The sequence below is a fragment of the Balaenoptera ricei genome, chromosome 14, assembly GCF_028023285.1.
Source record: "Balaenoptera ricei isolate mBalRic1 chromosome 14, mBalRic1.hap2, whole genome shotgun sequence".
NCBI classification, from domain to species: Eukaryota; Metazoa; Chordata; class Mammalia; order Artiodactyla; family Balaenopteridae; genus Balaenoptera; species Balaenoptera ricei.
The window spans coordinates 52258120-52277187 of NC_082652.1; the positions used below are offsets into that span (position 1 = coordinate 52258120).

A 19068-nucleotide genomic window follows, 5' to 3' on the forward strand; every position below is an offset into this window, starting at 1 on the left:
CACCACCAGGTAAGTCCTGGGTTTTGACTTCTTAATCTTGACACATTATAGGCATAGGTTTTGGTTTGCTTAAGTAAGTTTCTATGGTACTAGAAGCACCTCAGTCTAATGGCCTCCTTGTTTAATTTAACAGGAGCAAAAACAAATATATAAATATGTATAAATTATTATGTAGCTAAGTCTACATGACTGTAAAGAATGTTGCTCCCAACCTTACACTTAAAAATAAGGTGGAACAAACTGCAAGCTCTGGACATTTCTTGAAACAGAGCGCTCAGTTCAACCAGCTAATTCAAAATCTCAGGAAAGACCTGTGCCTACAGGGAAAGATGAGGTGTGAACACTAGCTTACATGGGGCAGACACCTCTGGAAATGGGTAAGAACATTTCAGCTACAATAGGCAACAAATTGGTAGAGGCCAGATGTGGGCAGCTAAGAATGGGGAGCCCCTTAGGGCAGCAAGTATAGGGGCAGCTTGAACTCTCTTGCAAACTTTTTCTCCATAGGCCCCACTTGATGAGAGCCCTGATAAAGCATCCCTCCTGGTACAGGCCTGGGAGGAGGAACAGCAGTTGTTATGGAAAGTGCACAAAATATTTCCTGGATCCTTCTCCTGTATCTTTGCTATGTAACAAAAACCGTAAGTTTAGGAAGAGGGATTCCGTAAAATGTAGCCTATATGGCACTGGTAAAAACCACTGAAGCGGGTGGTGGTGGTGGGATAAACTGGGAGATTGGGATTACATATATACACTAATATGTATAAAATAGATAACTAATAAGAACCTGCTATATAAAAATAATAAAATTTTTTAAAAAAAGGATAAAAAAAAAAACAACACTGAAGCTGGGGGTAGGCAGAAAATAACTTGGTGGGAGGTCAGGGTTACATGCTGATCACAGAACTATGGAGGAGAGACAGGAGCACTTGTAAGACTCAGGCATACAGAGTCTGATTAGCCAAAGCCTAATTAGAATAATAGAGAACACCACTCCAATCCAGATCCCCACCCCTAGACTAATAAGGGTCTAATAAAAGTAGCAGTTGAATACTAATGAGAACCTCACAAGAGACGGACCTTCTAGAGGGGAAGGCTGAAAGCTAAGGGTGGAGCAGACATTGAGGAAAACATCTGGTCCACCTGAGGGGGTGGTTATGCCTAGAGGAATTTGAAGCCTGTGGTGTACTTAGGGTAACCGTAGCAACAGTAAACCTTAAACCTGCCTAACATGTGATTAGATAAACACAACCCCTACTCTAGACACCTGGCCAAAGGAAAAGTCTGCTCATTACCAAGCATAGAAATTATTTGCCTCAGTTACTACTGTCCTACCCAAGATATCCAGATATTGATAAAACTATGAGTATGTGAAAATGCAAGAGAAAACAACAGGTTGGAAAGAGATAAAGCAGCAGCAGTTGCAAGTGGAATGATCTGATGAGGAATTTAAAGTGACTGATTAATATGTTAAAATCTGTATTAGTTATCTATGGCTGCCTAACATTATCACAAAATTTTAGCCTTTTAAAATACTAGTAAGCTTCCCAGAGGCCCCATTGTTTGAGAGAATTTGTGAAACCCAACCTTAATGTCTTCAAAGTGCTTTTCATTTGACTCTATTGAGGCATCAACTTTGATGTTTCTGAGGTCTTCAACAGAAGTTGTTACCTAGGCTTTATCTCCAGAGCTTGTTTTTCCTGGCAGTGTCCTGGTTTTGAAATCTACTCAGAAGACATTTCTTAATTTTAGCAGTTTTGCTATCTGGAGAGGCTGAGAATTTTTGAAACTATGAAAATCCTGCCTCATTTTGGTTTAATAGTCTTTCCTTCAACTTATCTCTCTCTTCTCCCAATTTACTGTAAACACCAGGAAGAAACCAGGCAGCACTTTCAACACTTTACTTGGAAATCTCCTTAGATTAGTTACCCAGTTCATTAGGCACGTTTCCTCCTTTCCACATTTCTAAGGATGTTGGTAAACTTCTGCCATCACCTGTAATACTTCTCCTTCCTACAATTTCCAGTTATGTCTTCCTGAGACTGAGTTTCTCAGTTCCTTGCTGACTATTGGCTAGAGGCCTCCCTTAGTTTCTTGTTTCAAGGGCCTTTCCATATGGTAGATTACAACTTGGCAACTGGCTCCCATCAGAGTGAGCAAGAGCAATCAAAGACAGAAGTCACTATATTTTGGTAACCTAATTTCAGAAGTTACATTCAGTTAATTTTGGTACTCACTAGGTCAGCCCATACTCAAGTGGGGGGGGAATTAAAGAAGGACATGAATAGCAAGAGACAGGGATCACCAGGACCCATTTTAGAGGCTGGCTACCCCAATAACATTGTGATTTTCCTAAATTTACGTGTTCTGATATATTTTCTGTGATTCCTTAATATTGTCTACATAACAATCATATCATTGGCACATAAATTTTACTTCTTTCTTTCCAATCTGTATGCATTTTATTTTATTTTCTTGCATCATTGCACTGGCTAGGACCTCCAATCATTATTGAATAGAGGTAGTAAGAGTTGACACTCTTGCCTTATTCCTGAAGTACAAGGAAAGGGACAAAGTGCTCTTTTTTCATCCTCATAGATATGATACTGGAGGTTTTTCATGGATGTTCTTTATTCGACGGAAGAAGTTCCTTCAGTTCCTAGATTGTAGAAGAGTTTTTATTATGAATAGGGTGAAGTTTGACAAATGCCTTTTCTGCATTTAGAGATGATCATGTAAGATTTCTCCTTTATTCTATTAATATGGTGAATTATATCAGTTAATTTTCAACTCTTAAATAAATCTTGCCTTCCTGGGCTAAACTGAACTTGGATATATTTTCTTTTTGTAACACTGGATTTGCTTTGCTAATTGGTTTTTAGGATTTTTTCAGCTATATTTATTAGATAGATTGGACTATAATTTTTGTTTTCCATAAGTCCTTGTTAGATTTTGGTATTAAGATTATTATGGCTGCTTCATAAAATGAGTATATACTTGAACTGAAAGAAATAACCAGTGAGTATTAGAATGTTAACTTTTGGGGGGTTCAAATTTAAACATGAATTTAAATTATCAGACATCTCACAGCTTTAAGTATTATATATCATGCTGCCTCTTATGCTTTGTTCCTTGGAAAATGTGTTTTATTCTTAGGGCTTTTAAAGCAACATGTTTTTTTATAGTTTTCTCTATACCTGATCTTTCTTCCTGTATTCAGATTCATTTTTGTCATTTCCATTTTTGATGTCTTAACTATTATATTAATTTTAGGGGAAATCATGCATTCCACCTTTCATCTCAGACTTCTTATTTCAGGTATAGTTGATGTACAATATTGTATAAGTTTCAGATGTACAACATGTTATTTGTGTTCTTTTTGATGGTAGCCATTCTGACAGGTGTGAGGTGATATCTTATTGTTGTTTTAACTTGCACTTCCCTGATGATTAACAACGTTGAGCATCTTTTCATGTGCCTGTAAGTCATCTGTATGTCTTCTTTGGAAAAATGTCTATTCAGATCTCCTGCCCATTTTTTAATCAGGTTGTTTGCTTTTTTGATGTTGAGTTGTATAAGCTGTTTATACATTTTGAATACTAACCCCTTATCAGTCATATCATTTGCAAATATTTTCTCCCATTCGGTAGGTTGTCTTTTCGTTTTGTAGATGGTTTCCTTTGCTGTGCAAAAGCTTTTAAGTTTAATTAGGTCCCGTTTGTTTATTTTTGCTTCTGTTTCTTTTGCTTTAGGGGATAGATCCATAAATATTGTTACGATTTATGTCAAAGAGTGTTGCGCCTGTATTTTCATCTAGGAGTTTTATGGTTTCTGGTGTTACATTTAGGTCTTGAATCCACTTTGAGTTTATTTTTCTGTATGGTGTTAGAGAATGTTCTAATTTCATTCTTTTACATGTAGTTGTCCAGTTTTCCTAGCACCATTTACTGAAGAGACTGTTTTTTCTCCATTGTATATTCTTGCCTCCTTTGTTGTAGATGAATTGACCATAAGTGCATGGGTTTATTTCTGGACTCTTTATTCTGTTCCTTTGATCTATGTGTCTTTTTTTATTCCAGCACCATACTGTTTTGATTAGTGCAGCTATGTAGTATAGTCTGAAGTAAGGGAGTGTGATTCCTCCAACTCTGTTCTTCCTTTTCAAGATTGTTTTGGCTATTCGGGGTCTTTTGTGTTTCCATACATTTTTTAAAATTATTTGTTCTAATTCTGTGAAAATGTCCTTTGTATTTTGATAGGGATTGCATTGAATCTGTAAATTGCCTTGGGTAGTATGGTCATTTTAACAATATTAATTCTTCCAATCCACGAACACAGCATACCTTTCCATCTGTTTGTGTTGTCCTCAATTTCTTTCATCAGTGTCTTATTGTTTTCCGAGGACAGGTCTTTTACCTCTTTAGGTTGGTTTATTCCTGGGTTTTTTATTCTTTTTGATGCAATTGTAAATGGGATTTTTTCCTTATTTTCTCTTTCTGATAGTTCATTGTTTGTGTATAGAAATGTGACATATTTCTGAATATTAATTTTGTATCTTGCAACTTTACCAAACTCATTGATGAGGTTTAGTAGTTTTTTGGTGGTGTCTTTAGGATTTTCTATATATAGTATCATATCATCTGCAAACAGTGACAGTTTTACTTCTTTCTTCCCAATTTTCATTCCTTTGATTTATTTTTCAGTTTTTTTAAAGTGTATTCACAGAGTTGTGCAGTCATCACCACAGTCAATTTTAGAACATTCTCATTACATCAGAATGAAATCCTGTGCCCATTAGCAGTCACTCCTCACTTCTCACCAACCTTCCTGTCCCTAGACAACCACTCTTTAGTTTTGTCTCAATGAATTTGCCTATTTTGGATATTTCATGTACATGGAAATATATAATATGTAGTCTTTTTAAACTAGTTTCTTTAACTTAGCATGATAATTTCAAGGTTTATTTCTGTGGTAGCATGTATTAGTATCTCATTTCTATTTATTGCCAAATAATATTAAATTTTATAGGCAGTACCACATTTAACTTATCTATTCATTTATTGATGGCATTTGGGTTATTTATACTTTTTGATTATTATGGAAAATGCTGCTGTGAACATATATGTGTAAGTTTTTGTGTGGACATACATTTTCATTTCTCTTGGTACATGTCTAGGAATGCTGGGTCAAATAGTAACTCTGTTTAACTTTTTGAGGAACTGCCAGACTGTTTTCCAGAGAGGCTGCACCGTTTTATGTTTCCTCCAGAAATCTATGAAGGTTCTTATCTGTCCTTTTACATAATGGCTAACGATGTTGAACATCTTTCCGTGTACTTTTTGGCTATTTGTGTAACTTCTTTGAAGAAATATCTATTCACATCCTTTTAAATTGGGTTGTCTTTTTTTATTTAATATTTATTTATTTATTGGCTGCATTGGGTCTTCGTTGCTGTGTGCAGGCTTTCTTTAGTTGCGGCGAGCGGGGGCTACTCTTCGTTGCGGTGCACAGGCTTCTTGTTGCAATGGTTTCTCTTGTTGCAGAGCACAGGCTCTAGGCATGCAGGCTTCAGTAGTTGTGACACCCAGGCTCAGTAGTTGTGGCACATGGGCTCTAGAGTGCAGGCTCAGTAGTTGTGGCAACATGGGCTTAGTTGCTCCGCAGCATGTGGGGTCTTCCTGGACCAGAGTTCGAACCCATGTCCCCTGCATTGGCAGGCGGATTCTTAACCACTGTGCCACCAGGGAAGTCCGGGTTGTCTTTTTATTGTCGAGTTCTCAGTGTTCTTTACATATTCCATTTACAAGTCCTTTATCAGATATATTATTTGCAAAAATTTGATCCCATTCTGTGCATTGTTTTTTCACTTTCTTGATGGTGTCATTTGAAGCACAAATGTTTTTAAATTTTGATGAAGTCCAATTTATTTTTGTTGTTGTTGCTTGTGTTTTTGGTGTCATATCTAAGAAACCATTGCCTAATTCAAGGTTGTGAAGATTTATACCTATGTTTTCTTCCAAGAGTTTATAGTTTTAGCTGTCACATTTTGGTCTTTAATTCATTTAGAGTTAATTTTTGTAAATGCTGTGAGTTATAGGGGCCCAACTTCATTCTTTTGCATGTGGATAGCAAGTTGTCCCTGCACTGCATGTTGAAAAGACTGTGCTTTCCCTTTGATTTTCTTGTTACCCTGGTTGAAAAATCAATTTGTTATAAAAATGAGTGTTTATTTATGTTTAATTCATCTGTATGTCTGTCTTTATGCCAGTACCACACTCTCTTGATTATTGTAGTTTTGTAGTAGGTTTTAAAATTGGCAAGGGTGAGATCCCCATTTTTTTCTCCTTTTTCAGGAATATTTTAGGTATTCTGAGTCCCTTTCATTTCCATATGAGTTTTAGGATTGGATCAATTTGTCAATTTCTGCAAATAAACCTGCTGAGATTTTAATGGAGATTGAGTTGAATCTGAAGATCAATGTGGGGAGTACTGCCATCTTAACAATATTAAGTCTTCAGGTCATGAACATGGAATGTCTTTCCATTAATACAGGTGTTTAATTTCTTTCAACAATGTTTTTATAGTTTTCAGTGTCTTGCTTCTTCTGTTGCAAAATTTCCAAGCAAGTCTTGCAAGTTTTCAAGTCTTGCTTCTTCTGTTGAATTTATTCCTTTGTATTTTATTTTTCTTGATGCAGACGTACATGGAATTGTTTCCTTAATTTCTTTTGGGGGTTGTTCACTGTCATTGTATAAACATACAGTTGACTTTTATATATTAATCTTTTATCCTGTAACCTTGCTGAACTCCTTTATTAGTTGTAATAGTTTTTAAGTGGATGTTTTAGAATTTCTGTATACAAAATTGTGTCATGTAAAATAGAGATGGTTTGACTTCTTTCTTTAGAATCTAGATACCTTTTATTTCTTTTCCCTACCTAATTGCCCTGACTATAATCTCTAATACAAAGTTGACTTGCAGTGGCTAGAGCAGACATCCTTGTCTTGTTTGTGATCACAGGGGGAAAGCACTTAGTCTTTCACCATTAAATATGGTATTAGATGTGGGTTTTTCATAGATGGCCTTTTTCAGGTTGAGGAAGTTTCCTTTTCTTCCTATTTACTGAGGTTTTTTTTTTTTTTTAATCATGAATCATTGTTGGATTTTTTTCAAACACTTTTCTGCATCTATTTGGATGATCATGTGGTTTTTGTCCTTTATTTTATTGATATGGTATATTACATTAATTGATGTTTGATTATTAAACCAACTTTTCATTCCTGGGTTAAATCCCAATTAGGCATGATGTATAATCCTTTTTTTTTTTTTTTTTTTAATGTTCCTGGATTGTGCTTGCTGGTATTTTGTTGAGGATTTTTGCATCTACATTCATTTGCTGTTGTTTTGTAGTTCTTAGAGCTCTTTTGACATAGATTGCTGTGTTTCTCATTTCTTAAAGCACCTGTGTTCCTTTAGACAGTACATTTTAAATTACAATCAAATGTTAAAATTTGTAAAGAGGGCATTAAGATGATTTCACTGCCATATATATATATTTATATAAATATATTTTTTTAACCATGAAAGCTCTTCTTTTTCACCATGCATTTACATTTGCTTAAAAACAATATCTCCCTTTCTGTCGGCTAGATGTCCTGTGAAATCTAGTACATCTAATCTCTCTAAATCTTATCCACTAAGTTAATATTGAGAATTTATAGAATGCTACCAGCATTCTCTGCTTCCAAATGTGAGATATCAATCAGGGAAAGAAATTTATCTGGTTGACCATTGGTGAGCTGCAATTAATTCTCTTTGGGATAGAAGCTTCGTTGCCTTGACCTTGTCTTTCACATTAGAAAGACATTTCTGGAGTACCTAGAAGAACATTGGGGGTATGTAAAGCCATAAAATAAATCTCTTCCTAGAACATCAGTTTTACTAAAAAGTTTAGAATAGATGGGTATGGGGAAACTTTTTATATTAAAAGAGAAAGGATTGCTTTACGGAGAAAAATACAGAATGTGCAGGGATGTTTAAGCTAAAACATAAGCCTTCAAGGAAACTCAGGTTTTTTGCCATGGTTTTCAGCCCAACCACCCAACTCCAAGTGTATGAATTCTCTTTCCTGGTTAGATAAGAGTACAGTTTGTGGACATTATTGAGAAATACTCTGAGATGTTAAATAAATGCTGAAATGATTATTTCTTTATGAACAGACTATTGTCCTCCTTGTAAATAATTAACAAACCAACACTGGGAATATCCTCTTGACCAGAGTTTTCAACTTTTCTATCCTATTAGTCAAATATTTCCCTTTTTTGTGTTTACATTCTCATTTTGTTAACTAGCTTATTGCTGTACCCTAAATGAGATAGAGGATTAGGTATTTTTATGTTACTTTGTGGTCTGAGAATGCTTTGATAAAAAATGTAGATCATGATACCAGATAATTTCTCATACATACACCTCATGGGAAATATTATTGAACATAAATTAAACAGGAAGACATATTTCAGAGTGGATATAAAATCTTGAGTTTGTTTTATTGGCAAGTCCTTTGCATTTAAAGGATGTATTAATATACTTGCTCCTATTAACTATGCTAATAGGCCACAGAGAAGCCATGCATATCTTTAGATAGGCCTATAGAAGTGTTGCCTTTTGTGCTTAACACAGCTTGTTAAGTTTATAGCCTTCCAGAGCATAATAATTGCTAACGGGTAGTCTAATCATAGCAGCATAACAGAAAAGATTTTCTTTTTTTTAAAAAAAACCCTGTTTAAATAGTGTAGCAACAAAATTTTCAAATATCTCTAGAAACTAAATTTAGGAAAGAGTGGTTCTTCTGGATAGAGCACTTTAAGTTTTGGGAGAAGCTCATCATAGCCACTGGCATTATTGAATATATGTACAAGCATTTTTTGCCGTCAGTGATCCCTAGAGTTTTCATGGATTTTCTTCAGGTTTGACAAAGGGAGTAAGTAAATGCTGGGGTATATGTTTTGACCTGGCAGTCTCTAGACATACTTTCTGCATTTACTTTAATGTTAGGTAAATGTGGCAGTGTACTTTGTTGTTACTGTTTTTATGACCTTGGAAGCCTTGCTTTCTTGAACAAACAAATCTTTGGGTCATTCCTCATATTTATATGGCTTTTATGAATGGAATTGAAATGACAGGGGCCATTGTGAGGTTCCTTTTGGATATCCCATAACTGGATAAACTTACTGTGATTATTTTTTCCTATAGTAGGCATTCAGTTAATATTTTTTAATAAGTAAATGAAAATAAATCTTCTCTTATCTGCTTATGGATTTTCCTCTTCAGTCTCATCTTTAAGATTTGACCAATCTAAACAGGGAGAGAATTTGCCATATATTTTCTCACCTTAACAGTGTTTATTCTCTCCTTACAATATATAGCATTACCTATTACATCTTTCTTTTATGCATAATCCTACAGATTCATCACTTCTTTTGTTTTACATTAACCTCATGCGAAATTTTGCATTGTTACACTTTTTAATATTTCTCTTGTCATCCTCTCCCACTGCCTTTTTTAGCCTATGGCTGTAGCTTTTGCATAGATTACGGTATTGTATGCCTTGTACCCTGACCAGATGTTTGTTAACTTCTTTCTTATTTCTTTACAAATGCTCTCCATATTTGTAAAGGACATATATATAGTTCCAGTATGTTTATAGTATAGTAAAGGAAATTATAGAACTTAAGCTGGAAAGAATTTTAAAATTGTCTAGTCTAGCCTTGTTTGTTTACAAGTGGGAGTAATGATGCCCAGAGAAATAAGCATGCTTTGCCACAGTCATCATATGTACGTGGTGTTCTGATTTACAGTTTGGGGGTGTACTTGATCTGGAACAGTTTCCTAGCAAAGGTGTTTCAGAAGCCAGTTGATAGATTGAAGAGGAGCGATTTGGATGATAGAATTAATTAATGGTTCAAATGTTTGACACTTTTAGAAAAAACTTAAGAGGCAGTGGGGAATTATTGTGAAAGATGTTAGTACAAATGTGGTTGAGGATAATGACAAGAAAAGTGAAGGCATTGTAAAAAGATGGCAACAAGGGAGCAGGCTAACCTGAGACCAGATTACAAATCCTCTACGTGTGTGTATATTTGTTCTTTGTTTAGTTGTGTTGATTCCTTGTAATTGTATCAGTATTAGAGATTATGCTTGTAGAAAGAAGGTCCTGAGTCCCAAACATGAGCCTAGTATTATGCCAAATGTAAATAATAGGAGCCGGGAAAATGATTTGAATGTCATGATAAGCAAGAAAAAATAAAGCTATTTTTTGAACATTACTATATGTCATGCACTTTCACACAAATTAATTCAAAGACAAGATGCAATCAACTCTTGAACATTCAAAATTCTAATTTTCATTCTGTTATTTCATTGATCTTAATATCCCCACCAGAAAGCTAGCAACAAAGGAAAGGCTGTGGAGTTCGTGTTATTCAGAAATTGCTCTGGTGGAGTACAGGTGTGGGAGGAAATAAATTTAGATGCTCAAAGAAAAGATTCGGCTTCCCTGTGGATTTCACTAACACATATCCCTGTGTGATCTTATAGAATAAAATGTGTTGTACTCTCTTTGGAGAATTAATCACCAGTGACAGAAATTCAGAGCCAACATCTCTGTTCACAGAGTAACATGAAAATTAGGGTTGTCATTTTAAGGTAAGTTTTAATGTTGTTTAGGTTTTTTTCTTCCCCCCCCTCTGTGCTCTTATCAGAAACCACCCATTTTTGATAGGATTGAGTTGGAATACCTTTCAGAGTTAAGCATTAAAGATACATATTTTTGGTCAGTGTTTTTTACTTTATAATCCCTTTTTGAACTAAGAATAAATGTGCAAACCTTCTTTTATCTTAATGCCATTTAAAAATTCCTGTCCAGTTATTTATATGCTACTGAGGATTGCAGGGTATTAGTACCAGGAAAAAGTAAAATCACCTATGTATGTTTAATGCAATATATATATATTTTTTTAATTAATTAATTAATTAATTAATTTAATTTTGGCTGTGTTGGGTCTTCGTTTCTGTGTGAGGGCTTTCTCTAGTTGCGGCAAGCGGGGGCCACTGTTCATCGCGGTGCGTGGGCCTCTCACTGTCGTGGCCTCTCTTGCCGTGGAGCACAAGGTCCAGATGCGCAGGCTCAGTAGTTGTGGCTCACGGGCCCAGTTGCTCCGCGGCATGTGGGATCTTCCCAGACCAGGGCTCGAACCCGTGTCCCCTGCATTAACAGGCAGATTCTCAACCACTGCGCCACCAGGGAAGCCCTTAATGCAATATTTAAGCGATATATATGTTGTTTATTTTATTGACAGGATTTAAATAGAAGTATGAAAAAGATCTAAATCAAAATAAATTGTGCCTTATTTGATAATGAAGAGATGAAACCTTTGTTTTAAAAATTGGATATTTTTCTGTCCTGGATCATAATTGGGAACCCATAAAGTATAGGACTTTCCATATTTAAGACAATTCTGATTATTGCAAAAATTCTTGATGTAAAAACCACATGCATATTTTATTACAAAGGTATGGAATATTGCCTTGTGAAAGATTAATTTTAAAAAATTCAAAAAACATGAAGTATCCCTGAAGAAACCAGCATACCTCTGGAATAAATCTAGTTTTGGTAAACCACAGCTGTAGGCACATATTTTACTTTATTCTCATGGGCATTTTCTTTTCACTTGTATTTTTTTCAGAGTAAGTGAGGAAAAGGAAGTAACAGAAGAAAGACTCAAAGCTGAGCAGGAATCATTTGAGAAGAAGATCAGGCAGTTGGAAGAACAGAATGAACTGATCATAAAAGAAAGGGAAGATATCCTTTTTGAAAGTCCTCTTTTTTAACGTGCAGAAAGTTTGACTCTTTCATGAAGAAAATGTAAACTCCAGAGAAATAATTGTTCTAATTTATAACAGAGAGTAAATCTGCATGGGCTGCCATTTTTAGGCAGTCAGAACGACACTTAACAGCATGTGTTGTTGCTTCCTTTGTGCTTGATACAGTCGTCCAGCTGTTCCACTGCTGCTATTATACTGTGGAGCACACATTTGTCAATTCAAAGAGACAATAAGAAATTTGGGCATTAAAATGTAGTGTTGGAACTTTATTAAATTCCGTTCCACTACTGTAATTGAGCCTGAACCCTCTTTGTCTTTGGTATTCTTTCTAGCTAAAGCTTTGACAGTTCTAAGGAATTCTATTCTGAAATCATAAAAATAAAAAAAATCAGTTGTAACTTATAGATGTTGTAATTGATAAATGTTTCTACTGCAACATAATACCACCAAACTATTCTCATGAAAGAGAAAACTGTTGGGTTTAGAATTAGAGAGAGGGTTATGTGTGTGTGAGTGTAAATATGTATAATTTCATTATTTGTAAGAAAGTAAAATTAAAAATGGTGTTTTAACTTAAGAATTGTACTTTAGGGGATATGTGAGTTGAAATAAGCATATTTCTGAAGTTTGTTTTGACTGGGTAGATACTTATCTTTGGGTGTTTTTTGCAGTGACATTGAGAAGTGACTGTGCCTAAAGTTAGGATGCTGGATCTGCCAGCTAAAGGAGTACGTGAATGCTTAAAGGAACGATTGTCCTTATTGTCAGTAGCATCATTTACTTGATTTTTTTTTTTTTAGATTTTTTTTTTTGATGTGGACCATTTTTTAAGTCTTTATTGAATTTGTTACAATATTGCTTCTGTTTTATGTTTTGGTTTCTTGGCCCCAAGGCATGTGGGATCTTAGCTCCCCGACCAGGGATTGAACCCACACCCCCTGCAGTGGAAGGTAAAATCTTAACCACTGGACCACCAGGGAAGTCCCCCATTTACTTGATTTTAATAATTTTTTTGAAGATTCTTTGAGTGTCAAAAATGATCATATATTGACAGTAACTATACCTTTGTGAAAACCAGGGAAATAGAAGCATAAAGATAAATGAATTCACTGGAAAAAAAAGCACAAAAAATAACAATAAAAATTGAGTTCTGAACTTGTGTTTTTCAAACAGTGGGAGTGCGTGATTGCAAATTAATAGAATCAGAATTCTCCGATTTGATTTGTGGAGTAGAACATTTGTTAGTTTTATGGGCCCCACAGTTCGAAAGGAGTACTTTTTCAATTTTTTTTTTCTATATTTCTTTAGCATTTGAATAATCATCTTGGGCCTTCTCTTTTCTTTGCTTTCATTGACTTTATTGCGCTGGGTTGTCAACTCTCAGGCTACGCCCCCCACCTCTGTGATTTTCTTCTTGCTACTTTTCTCTCTTGGTTAAAATAGCACTGTTTAGTCAGAATTCACAACTGTGCTCAGCCAGTGTTAGTCTTTCACTTTGCAAAAGGAATAGTGACTCAGGACCCTAGCACTTTCAAGAAAAGGTGGACTAGGAATGCTTTTATTTGTAACAGAAGTTCACTTTACAGGGTCTATTTCTTTGCACATAACAATTCTGGAGATAAGTGGCCTCTGGCATTGGTTCAGTGGCTTAAAGTTTTCAGTGCTGGGTCCATACAGTTCTCTTAGCTTCTTCTAAGGGTTGCAGGATTCCAGGTTTCAAGATGGTTGCTCCAATTCCAGGTATTAACATTTGCATTAAGGCAGAAAGGGGAAGGAAGACGTTCTGGTAGTTGTGACTCCCTGTCCTTTTTTTTTTTTTTTGTCCTTTTTCATAAATACATAAAATCTTTCCCAGGGCATTTCCCTCGACTCTGCCCCCCAGCAGTCTTTCATGAGATATTTATTGTCCTGAACTTTATCACATGGGCATGCTAATCTGCAAGGGAGGCTGAGGAAGTGAGCGTTTAGCTTATCCAATTTAGACAGTGGGAGGCAGCAGGGAAGGGGATTGGAAATGAAGTCAGCCTCCAACTCTGGTAACAGAAGTAGGGGAGATTGAAATCACTTTTTAAAAAAATTTTTTATAATTTTTATTTTTTTGCCTGCTCCATGTGGCATGTGGGATCTTAGTTCCCCGACCAGGGATCGAACCCATGCCCCCTGCATTGGGAGCATGGAGTCTTAACCACTGGACCGCCAGGGAAGTCCCTGAAATCACTTTTTAAATACAGAGGAGGTGGTGATACCTTGATCTTCCCGGAACAAGATAAATAAATAAATATTATGTCAAGTGGAATTGGGGTGAGTTGGAGAAATAAGGTGAGAGAGGGAGGAGGTAGCAGACAATTTAGAAATCCTGGCCACGGTTAGAGTGCGGCCTTGTTTATCTGTATGCTTAACAAAAACGTGTGGCTGTCTGATAAAGCAGAATTTAACTTTGGTGGACTGTTACATTTAGCACTCTTCTGGATCAAGATTAATTGTATTTAGTGTCGAAGCAGTCTGAACTCAGCATGGTTATGGACAGAATAGTTTCTTCTATCAGGGTGAATGTTAAGATACCCCCAGGTGATTGTAGTGACACAGTTTTTCCTGTTTTCGTAGAACATAGGTCAGCAAACTACTGCCATGGGCCAGATCTATCAGGGTGCCAGCTAAGTGCCGCCACACACATTCATTTATGTATCTTCTGTGGCTGTTCTTGCGCTACAGCTGCAAGTGGTGCAGTTGCAACAAAGACCCTGTGGCCTACATAGCCCGAAGTATTTACTATCTGGCCCTCAGCAGAAAAGTTTTCTCGCCCCCATCTACCTTTTAAGATTAAAGTAAAGGAAAAGGCATGTAAATAAGTCAAAGACTTAGACATGTGTTGTAGTTAGACCTATTTTGCATTTGGTATAAAAGGATTTGGTTTGAGCATTTATTATTATTGTGAGTGAAGATTGGAGTAAATGTTAGACCATGTTCAAAAATTAAAATGGTTTAGTTAGTATAATTGGTTTAAGATTTTTTGAATCACCTAAAGATAAGTGGTATTCGTAGAACTTGTCAAAGAAAAGAGAATGGAAGATATGATTAAAAAACAGTGACATCCATGGTTTGTATTCCAAGTAGATTGCTCAAGTACAAATCTCCTTTACCAGTATAAACTTGTCAAAGGTTAATATAGATGATTTTATAGTACATAAAACTCTGTAAAACTTAGAAACATAAAACAAGGATATGATTTAAAACAATACAGTTTTAACTACAGATACATTAACCTCTCGTACATGAATGATTCAGACTCATATACATGAAATCAGATAATTTCAAATTATTTTAAAGCCTGTTTCTGTGTGAGGAACTATATGGATTCTGATTTTTGGCATTTTAAAGGTGTGTTATCCTAATTTATGGGTGTTTTGTTTTTAAAATTCTAATAACGGGATTTATTGATCAACTGTACGAACCCAGACCAGTCCAGTCCCTTAGTAGAAAAGAGTAAAGATATTTTACATATTTGCATTTGGATCAGGCTTCTGAAGGATTTGTTCTTACACTAAGTAGAGAATTTATTACTAAAACATAAAAATCCTTGGTAGTTTTCGGTCTTCGAACAAAGAAAGCGTATTTCTTGAGAAATTAACTACATAAATGAATATGCCATTTACAAAGTCAAGCAATCTGATGAGCCCAGTAGATTTTTGCCTAGCTAAATGAGTATGAACGGAGAGAGAAATCTGAACTGTAGAGAGAAATATGCCCAATAGGAATAATTCTAAAACATGTTAGCATGTAATAGTATAAGACACAGGATGTAGCCATTACAAAAGTTGATTAATGTTTGAGCTGATTGTATTTCCAGAACATAGGTCTCAGGTCAGGATGGCATCAAAAGCTTACAGAAGGAAAGTAAAGTTTGATGTTTTCTGATTTCACTGTTTTAACTGACAGAGCAAGGGAAGTGACAGAGAAGAAAGCACAATGGGCTTTAGAGTCAAAATTGTTTCAGCACTGCCTAGCTGTCTGACCTTGGGAATGCTACTGAACTTTTCTAAGTCTCTTTTTTTCATCTATAATATATGGATAGCTAATAATGCCTTTTTTGCAGGCTTGTTGAAATTTGGCAGACTCTTTACATTGTGTGTGTAAAGAATCTAGCAGTGTTTCTTACTTTGGGACACTGAAAAAAACGATAGCAATTCTCGTTATTACTACTAGATGGATGAAAGATGAGTTGACTAGCTTCTCTGTTTCTCACTTCTGTGCCTTTCTTCAGTGGGGTTTTGATGGTTTTCATTAGGTTAAGCAGGTCCTTAGGCTGCTTAGAGGCCCAGTAGGAGAGTGAAATTGATCTGTTCTCTGCTTTATCTTCTATTTCTATGAAAGAGGAAACCTTTCTGCATCATATATACCAGTTAGGTGCTCATTGAGAACAAACCAGGTCTTACTTTCCTCTCCCAGAAACCAGACTGACAGAAATGTTTGTTTTTTTCTCCTTCTGGTCTGTTTCCATTGTCTCTCTGATTGAGACTTAGTAAATTGAAGAGGTTTAGAGGTACTTAGAGCTTAGATCCTCAAGCGCATTGCATCAGAGGTTGTTTTAGAAACCTTGCTCTAGGAAGAAAGAATTTTAAAGGAACCAACCTTAACCTTTTTGAGGAATGTTTTAGAATGAGCCAAAGGTCTCAGTATGTCTGTGCTGAAATTAGACTAGAAAAAATTCACAAGAATTTAATCTAATTATGTAAAAAGAAATCATCTGTTCAAATACCAATAATACTTCAGAGGTATTCAAAGCTTTCTATTTAACTATATACATCTCTGCTACATGAGCCGAAGTACCACCATCTGATAGACTTTTACCAAGAATAGGAACCATACTGTAGGAAGCTCTATCATAGATCTGGATGCAGTGGTCTTGGGTGGGTAGGCAGGGTGGGAAAAGATAGTAAATAGAAATAAGTTTCATGAGAAAGGAAATGAATTTCAGAAGAAAGGGTACGTCTTCCCTTTTATTTATTTATTTATTTATTTATTTATTTATTTATTTATTTATTATTTTTGGCTGTGTTGGGTCTTCGTTTCTCTGTGAGGGCTTTCCCCAGTTGCGGCGAGCGGGGGCCTCTCTTCATCGCGGTGCGCGGGCCTCTCACTGTCACGGCCTCTCCCGTTGCGGAGCACAGGCTCCAGGCGCTCAGGCTCAGTAGTTGTGGCTCACGGGCTTAGTTGCTCCGCGGCATGTGGGATCTTCCCAGACCAGGGCTCGAACCCATGTCCCCTGCATTGGCAGGCAGATTCTTAACCACTGCGCCACCAGGGAAGCCCCACGTCTTCCCTTTCTAATTAATCTTTCTGATCCTTCATAAGAAAAGGCAGGAGATTCTCCAGTCTTGGAAATAGTTTGGGGAGAATTAAAAATCTAAACTTAGTGAAGAAGCCTGTAGGCAGAGGAGATGGTATTGTGGTGTCTGGCAATGTGGTATACGAATATAGCAAAGTATGTTGCCCAACACCTTATCAGCCTTTTTGTTTTGAATAAATATTGGGGTTTTGTTTTTTTATGTTTACAAATTGAATTTTATGGTGGTAGGATATATTCTGTGCACATGGATAGTCAGTTTATTACATTTAACAAGTGCTAGACAATGTTGTTTTACTAATCTAATAACTATCTCTAGTACTGTAGAAGTTGTGCTTTTGGGGGCCATTTTATTTGCTCTGTGATGCTGTATAGCTTTAGCAGGTTTTGGACCATTATTATTGTATATTATCCTGGAATGTCATTATAAATCATAATAACAGATTAAATAACCCTTCACATTTGTATTACAAAGAAATAAGCATGCTTAAGGAAAGAACTAGTTATTACTAGTATTATTGTTGCCTAAGCTGTTCTTTTTTTTTTTTAATTAATTAATTAATTTTTGGCTGTGTTGGGTCTTCGTTGCTGAGTGCAGGCTTTCTCTAGTTGCGGTGAGCGGGGGCTACTCTTTGTTGCGGTGCGTGGGCTTCTCGTTGGTTGTGGTGGCTTCTTTTGTTGCGGTGCACAGGCTCTAGAGCGCGGGCTTCAGGAGTTGTGGTGCACAGGCTTAGTTGCTCCGTGGCATGTGGGACCTTCCCGGACCAGGGCTTGAACCCGTGTCCCCTGCATTGGCAGGCGGACTCCCAACCACTGCGCCACCAGGGAAGTCCTCTTAAGCTCTTCTTAAAGATTATGTTGTTCTCTTAAAAATACTTAGATATTAATGCTAACTGAAGGGAGAAATTGATGATAAATGCTTGTAGAAAGTAAAAAAATATATTAAAATTTTATCCATATACAACTTCATTTCAATAAGCCTTTAGGGTTTAAGTTACTCTGTGGTAGTGAGTTATATTTACACTTTACTTTTCTGGAACTCATCCAAGAATAAGAATAAAAAGAAGTACTCCTCACCTGCTCTGGTCCCCTATATACGCACTTTTCTTATATGAAAATTCCTGGGGCTGTCAAATGTATAATAATAAACTCATTATCTGGTATCTAGTTTGTAAGTCCATTGCAGATTAGAAGTAGAAAATTAGAAGTAGGGAAAGGAGCTACAGTGAGAATATTGAAGCTGATAGGAGAGTCAGCTATTAAAACTATTAAAAATGACATAAAAACTGAAAATGCACAGCAGTCTAGAGCTTCTCCCCACCTAGATATATCTCAAGGCCATCATATATTAAATGAAGTACGGTACTTAACATTCGTAATGATGATTCTGAGGCATCAAAATAATGCTAAATTGTTTTTATCCCATTCTCTTTTCTTGGTACTTCTAGTACTTCTGTTAGTAAGACATCTTACATTTGTGTGTTCGTTTTCTATTTACAGAGCACCTTCACTTACACTTTTTAATCTTCACAATAACCTGATTAAGTTAGGTGAGACAGATACTCATATCGTTATTTTACAGATAAAGATACAGGTCTGGAGAGGTAACAAACAGCCCATTGCAGAGTTAAGAGTGAAATCTTTTGATACCAACTGTCTTTACACCAGATTATTTCTGCAGTAATGAATGATACAAATATCAATAAGCCTTACTTTTCTAACCTGCTTTATAGTTAAAGCACAATTTTATCAAAAAATTATATTTTACAGTGCTTTTTATCCAAAGTTGGTCAAAAAAAATGGGAGGGGGGGCGTTACTTAGTAGAGTGTAACCTAATTAT

The 19068-nt window shown here is 36.0% G+C and overlaps 1 protein-coding gene across 6 annotated transcripts in view; it reads left to right on the forward strand.

The window, feature by feature from the left end:
• KIAA1328 (KIAA1328 ortholog) overlaps positions 1 to 19068 on the forward strand; it is a 381228-nt gene that overhangs the window by 51751 nt on the left and 310409 nt on the right. For all 6 annotated transcript variants that reach the window (XM_059895650.1, XM_059895649.1, XM_059895651.1 and 3 more), the window contains one exon: positions 11745 to 11860. In XM_059895650.1, the coding sequence (XP_059751633.1) occupies positions 11745 to 11860 (116 nt within the window). The remainder of the gene's footprint in view (positions 1 to 11744; positions 11861 to 19068) is intronic.